Here is an 8,797-nt window from a genome sequence, read left to right on the forward strand (position 1 = left end):
ACTCCATAATTGAGGTTTCAACTTAAATTAAAGTTAAATAAAAAATAACTTACCTACTGGTAGCATGCACAAGAAATTGGCGCTGATCAGTTCAGTGAGATTAGTCCCGGACTCAAAGACACGCACGCACACACACACCTCTCAAGGTTCTCATTGGTTATTGTATGTTTTTTTGTTTTGTCTATGATGTATGTATGTATAGTATACATAGATGTTGTCTTTGTGTTTGTTTTTTGTATACTCTGTACACATGTAACTACTGTGACATCATGTACAGTATTGATGTTGGCAGTGGGACCCCTTCGAAAACAGGACAAAGGCTCACAGATTCACAGGCCCATTTGTAGATGCCGTGGTTCTGTAGGAGTCGAGTAAAAATGCGATTTATGATGGGTATGCGTGTTGGAAAATGTGAATGGTTCCTAGGCTAGTTGTTTCTTAAAGACTCTTCTCTAGGGTATTCTGATGCTTGCCAGTTGCTGTTCTATGTTCAGGTAGCTTATTTCTCTCCACTTCAGACCATCTGGCGGAAACGGCTCCCAATTCACACGCTTTTTGTCTGTGGATGTTTCAGAAGTCGACTTAAATTCCCACCAACAATTGGAATGGAGACGTAGCTACTGACGGCTCTAATCGCTACACCAGGGCTTCCTCTGCATTTTGGTGCAAAAGAGACCTCCCACCACTGCTCTAGAAGAAAATAACATAAAAACTCGGCTCATTTTCCCATTACAAAAAACAACACAACTTCTCTTTTCATTGCGGTCTTCAGTGGAGAGACGATTCCCTCGCTCCCCAGACTCTTTCATTTGGTGAAAACTACAATGTGGGTTGATAACAGAGCAGAGGGAAGGAGGGGGGAGTGTGGGAACAGATACAGTAGGGTAATGCTTAATTTGTGCTTCGTCGTACGATGGGCGTCGCGTGCCGAGAATGGCAGATCTTCAAGCTCACAATGTGTCGCGGGCGTGATCATTGTGAGCTTGTAGATCAGCTGTTTTCGACACGTGACACCACCGTACTATGAAGTAAAAATCGTGCTTAATAGAACGCTACTGAATGCAGTCCAAAAGGATGGTATTTTTTTTTTTTGCACAGGGCGTATAATGATATGCTAAATTCAGGATTTAATTAGATGTAGATCAGATTAGATTATCTGTTGTCTGATTTTCGTTCATCAAATTCATCATTGCGTCACAAGCTTTCATCCACTTCACGGAGTTTAACAAGAAAGACACATTGGAGTGGAGCGTCTTTCATACTTTTGGACATGTTCCAAGTTTCTGACATCAAAGAGCCCACAGTGTTCCTGGCTGCAGCATTGCAACTGGAGAATGAGAGAAGGACTTCGCCTTTGTCGTTTCATGTGATTTTGTTTCATCGTGGTCTTGTACATCAGTGTTTCTCCACCTATGGGCCGTGAGGATATTGCAAGTGGGCCCCCAAATAATTGGCAAAACACTACGATTTGAATGATAATATAACATTAATATTCAAATATGTCATGGTAATATACAAAATTGTCATGGTATTTTTTTTTTAAAAACCTTTTCATTGCGATACTGCTAAATAGGAACTTGAAGTATACTATGTGAGTTTCATTGATCCAAGCCGGAACATAATCGATTGATTGATCTTACCATGCTCTGTAAATGCATGCGGCCCACCCATCTGACCACTTAACACGCGATAGGCTACCGTGTGGGCCCTGACCCAGAAAAGGTTGAGAACCACTGTTTTACATGTCATAGTAAATTCATGATTTTAGGTTTTCAGTACATTTATCATATCTATGTACAGTACATCTCCACTGACATGAAAGGTCAGCTGACCAGTTCCAGATCACCCCACAAGAGGGAGTCCCAGCCTCATTTGAATGACTTGGGGGGGGTTCCCTTAAGCCAGGCCCATCCAGCCCTCCCCTCCTCTCCCCACCCTGAGCAGGTGCCCATGTTTGGGCCTGTCTGGCCCCTCGCTGCCCTTATCTGATTAATGCTACTAATCCTGAAAGTGGGCCTTGCTGCCAGCGGGCCTTGCTACCAAGCAGGCCACTTTCCTGCTATGGGCAACAACTGGGTTAGGAGTCTGGGTAGACTGAGTTAAAATGTGGCCTGTATGAGCTGTGGTGTTGGTTGAGATCCGGTCTGCTGTGTTGCTCTGTACTGTGGCATGCTGTACAGTTTGCTAACTTTAGTCCTTTACCCGTTGTGGATAACTGTTTGAGGTGGCAAAGATATATTTAGTTGACTGGGGTCCCCCAGGGCTCAATACTTGGTCTGCTCCTTTTTTCCCTCGACACCAAATCTTTTGCCAAAATAGCCAATCCACAAGCTCACAATGCTTTGTGAGCTTCTAGATCTGCTATTTTCGCCAAAAAATGTTAGCCCCAGAATAGGTACGCGAGGGTTCATGTAGTTAAAGGCCCACGTGGAAAGTCACCTTTGGCTTCACCTATGATGATTTCTAAAAAGAAAAACGGGCAACAAGACATGAGGGCAACATGACAGAGTCTCCTGTCTGAGGAATGTGATCGTCAGGGTATTTGAAGAACAACCCCTTTCACTTCTAATGGGCGGGTACTTACATGTTTTTCAGCCAATCCACTGGAGCAGCACTTTTACAAAGAGAAAATGCATTTCACTGAAGGTAAGTTCACTGACACAGCAGAGACACTGACAGTGAGTGACAAAAAAAATATTCATCATATTCACACGTGTGCTTGCGTACGTGCGTGCGCCTGCAGGCATGTGAGTGTGCATGTGGATGTGTGTGAGTGTACGTTTGAGTCTAATCATCACACCAGCGGATGGCCATATCCTAGAAATAACTGTCCCAGTCAGTCAACCACCGTACTCCCTCTCTCTCTTCCTTTTTCCTCTTTCTCTCTCTTTCTTCCTCTTTCTCGCTTTGTCCCTGTCTCTCTTGTCTCTTGCCCTTGTTGTCTTTTTCTCCCTTTCTCCTCTCCCTCTCTCCCTCCCCTCCTCGCCCCCAACACACTCTCTCTCTCTCTCTCTCTCTCCCAGGAGGGGAATACAAACACCCTTATCAGGAGACAAACACGCGTCCCCCTGCCCTCCTCCCTCCCTCCCTCTCTCTCCATCCCTCCCTCTCTCTTTCTCACCCCCGCCCCCCTCCACACTCTCATTTGCATGCATCTGTTTGCCTCGTCCTTCCACTCTTTTCTTAATGGAGAGCCTGTTTCCTTAATGGTTCATTTCAAAAACAGATGAAGAGTATGGGGGGGGGTTGGGTGGGGCGGGTGAAGGAGGGGGCGGGGGCAGAATAAACAGATAGGAAAGCGATTGCCCCATCTCGAAAGAGGAAGTTCACGTACGTGCATGGAGAGAGGCAGATCGAGAAATTCAATTAACTATGTTTTCTGTTTTCTTCACATCTCCGTCTCTCTCTCTCTCTCCCCAATTTCTCCACCAGGGAGCGAATGAGAAAGGGAGGACTGGGAAATTAATGTGTGTGTGCAGGGGGGGGGGGCTTGGAGTGGCACGTGTCAGATATGCTATGCTGACCGTGAGGTTGTGCTTGGGAGATTGCAGCGGCACAGCAAAAGTGCCCAGTAGAAATACTTTTTCTTCTCAGGGAACTGAAATGTGTTTTAAAAAGAGAATTTAACATAGGACGTGCTTCCCTTTTTTTGGCTTGCAGAGATTGAAACGAATGCGAGTGCGAATGCATGCACACTTAATGTGTGCATGCAGTGAACACAGATGCAGTGAAATCAGGTCCTGCGTTGTTTAGCGTTGTGTAACTTTTTAAATGAAACAAAAGTTACTTTTTAATATAATCTTTCACTGGTTTATTTCTCACAAACCATTCCACATAAATAGGTTTTTGACAACAACTCTAAACACTATTTTTAGTAACAAGTGTCTACCCCCGACAGTAGCGCCAAAATGACCCAGGCAGCGATAATGTACCGGGAGTGTAATTATTGATATAGAAAGACCTTATTGATATTGAAGACCCTGCAGCATTCGTTTTGCAGCGGTACCTCCGTGGCTTTGTTTCAAACTGAATTCTGGGAATCACAGTTAACAGACAACGGAGCTAAGAGGTGTTGCCAAAAAAACTAGACACGGGGTAGGGTTTTCCTAAATGGATGCTGGTCAACTGTTACTACCTGGAACAGCCGACTGCATATGGCTATATGCATCCTGAAATATGACAATTTAGGTATTGAGCAGATGCATCATTCCGGAGTGACTTAAAGGGGAATTTTGCCCCAAGGTTTTCTTTCCTTTTCTATGATGTTATGATATCCTAGGATGAGTGGTACAGTAAAAAAAAATGTCATAACTCCATCCCGGGTCCGCCACGGCTAAAAACGCACGCCTATGGTCCTTGTGCTAAATCGAGTTATCATGAAATCTCGTCTAGTGAGACTTCCGGTGGGGCGCATTCAAGACAATCACGTTGCATAAGTGTTCTGTCACTATGAACGTCAGATCTCACAAAAAAATAAGCTATTAAAATACGCAATTTAGCGCAAGGACCATATAAGAAAACCGGTAAGAAAACCGTTGGTCAAAATTCCCCTTTGATGTACAACTGCAGCCATTTTGGAGGTTTGTTAACAAAAGGATAGACTGCAGTATTATTGCCTCTTTTACATGGTGGTGGTGCACTGGAAATGGCTCTGAAACACAGCAGTAAACCTACATAAAGTGTCATGGAGATTTAAGTGTAGCCTATACTATTCAGATTTTCTTCCAACTAAACATTACACTTAAGGAGTGGAATTTAATGAAATTCATTTTTTTCTTCTCCGAATCCCACTGAGTTTGTGCCTTCCTTTCTTTCTTCTATCCTACACGATAAAATCATCAGTGTTAAATCATCCATTTGTAACTATGATAATGTACAAAATGTAATCAAATGAACTCAGACTTAAATTAGCACTGAGGACTTTTACCTGTGTAACCTTCTGTGTAATGGTTAGGTCTCACAATCTACACCAGTGGTTCCCAAACCCTTTAGCTCAAGACCCAAAAGATAAATTAGATGTTTGCCTGGGACCCAAACTAGTGAAAATAGCAGATCTACAAGCACACAACGTGTCACTTCATTACTTCCTGTGTGTTTCACGTTCCTCTCCATAGCTCGAGGGTATTCGTGGACCCCCAGGAACCGACGTCCGGAGAAGCTCCGTGATTCGCTGAAGGAGCTGGAGGTAACCCCAGTACCACCACCATCTCTTCCTTCCTCACCTTCTCCATCCCTCCCACCACCTCCTCCTCCTCCTCCTCCTCCTCCTCCTCCCTCTCCCCTCGGGGGATTTTCTTTTTCTGGAGTTTTCCCTTTTTCCGAACCGGCCGATTGATTAACAAATAGGGGCATTCTCTCTCTCTTCCTCTTCTCCCTGCTCTGCCCGTGCCTCTCTCTCTCTCTCATCTCTCGCCCTCTTCTCTTTCTTTCTCTCTCTCTCTCTCATCACCTCTCTTTTGGCCGTGCTCTGTCATCGAGGGGGATATTTGAGGGGATCAGGGGGCCACAGGTTGGTTGTTTCTCTGCTTCCCTCCCTCCATCCTTCCTTCTTCTATGTCTCCTCAGCCCCCCCTCCCCACCCCAACTCCCTCCTTGTAGCAGCACAGAGCTGGCTTTGTTTTCGGAGGGCCTGACGATGGCTGTTTGCCGCCCTTCACTAGAAACATACCCTCTGCTCTCCTCTCCTTCTGCCCTCCACTCTGATTGCCCCAGCTGTGTTTGGAATGTAGTAGGAATGAGTGACCCTGTTCTCTCTCTCTCTCTCTCTCTCTCTCTCTCTCTCTCTCTCTCTCTCTCTCTCTCTCTCTCACACACACACATTCACGCATGCATGCACGCACGCACGCACACGCACACATGCACTTTACATCTTACCTGCCTCTCTCCCTTCTATCCTGCTCTCTAACCCCTCTGTGTTTGTTTCTCCGTCTCCGTCTCTGTGTCTCTGTATGTCTCTCTCTCTCTGTCTCTATCTCTCTATCTCTTCCAGGAACTGTTGCAGACCAATACATGTGTTCACACCAGATGGAAGAGCAAGTACTGTTGCCAGGTGCGCACGCACGCACGCACGCACGCACGCACGCACGCACGCACGCACGCACGCACGCACGCACGCACGCACGCACGCACGCACGCACGCACGCACGCACGCACGCACGCACGCACGCACGCACGCACGCACGCACACACACTCACCCTGCCAGCCCTGCTCTGCTCTGACCCTGGTCTGCCCTGACTATAGGGTTGGACATCCGGCCGGGCGTCCCTTATTTCTAAAGGGATGCCCAGAAAAAGATAGAAGCTCACTGTATGTACAGTTTTTGTATATTATATTAACCACAAGCTCACAACGCATCGCAAAAGAGATCTTGGTGTAGACAGAAAAAAGCAGTCCAAGTACAGAGACAAGTTGGGTCCAGTTTACCAAGTCTAGAGCAAAGTCCAAGTCCAAAAAGAGCAGGTTGTGTGTAGTGATTAGGGCTGAGGTGTAGTGTTACAGTTAGAATTAGCTTAAGGTCAGGGAAAGGTCACAGGTCAGTGACAAGGCTGGAGGGTATGGAATTAAATATATCCACAAGCATAATGACAAGGGTGTGCGTGTGCGTGCGTGTGTGTATTCCCCCTCCAGTTGGTGCTGAGCAATGGCGTACTTGTGACCCTTACCCTAAGTGGACCCCAGCTGGAAAGGGTGTGTGTTGACCGGACACTAGTGGGACGACTACCTGCCAACACTGTCACTGATGGTTAGTCACACACACACACACACACACACACACACACACACACACACACACACACACACACACACACACACACACACACATACGGTCACGCACATATGCACACAGTTTCGACTGGGTTTAGGTACATTTACGGAAGTTAAAGCAGCACTACTTACTACCACACACACACACACACACACATACACACTCTTACACGCACACACTTCTCCCTCACTCGCCGCTCGCCCTCTTTCCCACACGTACCAATTTGCCATACACCCCACTCTCTCTCTCTCTCTCTCTCTCACCACACCACTCACACACACACATCCAGGTGCCACAGGTGAGCTGTGCAGCTCGCCTCGCTAATTGCGGCTAAATCCTTTTGTGCTGCGTGTGTCCAGGGGCCTCCCCTAAGAGCATCCATCAGTGTTTTTCTCCACTATCCCTCCATCCTTCTGTCCTCCAGGGAACAACTCCCCTCTCTCCTCATCCTTCCTCTTTCTCTCTCCCTCTCTCTCGTCTCTCGTCTCTCTCTCTCTCCGGTGTTGCCAATTCTGTTTATTATAAGCGACTTTGGGCTTGTTTTTCTCTAAAGTTGCTTGTAAATGTTGGTAGTTGCGGGTTGCTTTTTTTTTGGGCTTGTTTCTAAAGTGTATTTGCTTAATTTGGGCTTCCTTCCTAATGTTGTTTAAACCAGTGTTTCTCAAATAGCAGATCTATAAGAGATGTAGATCGGCTAGTTTCAAATAGCGGATGTATATATAGGGTTAAAGTGGTGTAATGCTATATTAACTAATTTTGTGTGTGTGATCATGTGACCTAGTCGCTTCTTTTGTACTTGTCTTCATAGACCTGTCCGCTTGTTTCTCTCACAAACTCTGGCAACTATCTCTCTCTTTCTCTCTCTCGGCTCTGAGAGGACAGAATAACAGGGACATGAACGCAGGCCCAAATCTGCTAATTATTTCTTTCTTTCTGTATCAATTATTTGTTCGTAGCGGCGGCCCCTCTCCTCCGCCCCCCGGGGGGCTCAGGACGCGTGATAATAAAGCCCCCATGGCGCGCTCGGGTCGTGCGTGTGCGCACACACATTTAACGACAGACGCACACTCATGCATAGAGGCGTGATAGGTCATATAGGCACATTTGTGTGTGTTTGTGCCTAGACACAGGGGTGGAAAAAGTACTCAAATTCTCTACTTAAGTAAAAGTACCAATACTGCAATATAAAAATACTCTGTTACAAGTAAAAGTCTAGAATTAAAAATTTACTTGAGTAAAAGTACAAAAGTATTGGCATCAAAATGTACTGTACTTAAAGTACCAAAAGTAAAATTACTAAATATTTGAAAATAGCCGATCTACAAGCTCACAACGCGTCGCGATGCGACGCGTTGTGAGCTTGTAGATCTGCTATTTTCAAATAGCCTATGTATAAAATAGGTTTAAAGTGGTTAATTTATGTTTCATTATATCATAATTTATATCTGAAAAGTAACTAGTAACTAAAGTTTTCAAGTAAATGTAGTGGAGTAAAAGTACAATATTTGCCTCTGAGATGTAGCGGAGTAGAAGTAAAAGTATTGGAAATTGGAAATACTCAAGTAAAGTACAAATACCTCAAAATTGTACTTAAGTACAATACTTAAGTAAATGTACTTAGTTACTTTCCACCACTGCCTAGACACGCCCACATGCTGTCTACACACATACACACACACACACACACACACATACACACACACAGGCTGTCATCCACATGCCCACGCAAGGGCATACATCCAAGCAAACACATACACATATTGTTGCTGTCGTGCAGAAACCTTGTTTCTTTCTTTCGTAAATTAATGCCCGCCTACTTCATCATACAAGAGTGTCGCACAAAAGTAGTGAAAATAGCAGATCTACAAGCTCTCAACGCGGCATGATGCGATGCGTTGTGAGCTTGTAGATCTGTTATTATTACTATTTTTAAAAGATAATAACAAAAAAAAGGGACAGTTTTGGACATACAAGGTTTCCACCCGACAGTGACGATAGATACCCACAAGGACTCACATGTATGAGACACA

General features: G+C 45.2%; 1 protein-coding gene across 5 annotated transcripts in view; it reads left to right on the forward strand.

Moving 5' to 3' along the window:
- Positions 1-8,797, forward strand: part of wdpcp (WD repeat containing planar cell polarity effector) — a 103,467-nt gene that overhangs the window by 35,360 nt on the left and 59,310 nt on the right. For 3 of the 5 annotated variants that reach the window (XM_080450263.1, XM_080450265.1, XM_080450264.1), the window contains 4 exons: positions 2,596-2,646; positions 5,115-5,185; positions 5,990-6,049; positions 6,629-6,743. In XM_080450263.1, the coding sequence (XP_080306389.1) occupies positions 2,596-2,646; positions 5,115-5,185; positions 5,990-6,049; positions 6,629-6,743 (297 nt within the window). The remainder of the gene's footprint in view (positions 1-2,595; positions 2,647-5,114; positions 5,186-5,989; positions 6,050-6,628; positions 6,744-8,797) is intronic. The other 2 variants (XM_080450266.1, XM_080450267.1) reach the window with 2 other exon arrangements.

The sequence above is a fragment of the Gymnoscopelus braueri genome, assembly GCF_963280865.1.
Source record: "Gymnoscopelus braueri genome assembly, chromosome: 14".
In the NCBI taxonomy this organism is placed as follows: Eukaryota; Metazoa; Chordata; class Actinopteri; order Myctophiformes; family Myctophidae; genus Gymnoscopelus; species Gymnoscopelus braueri.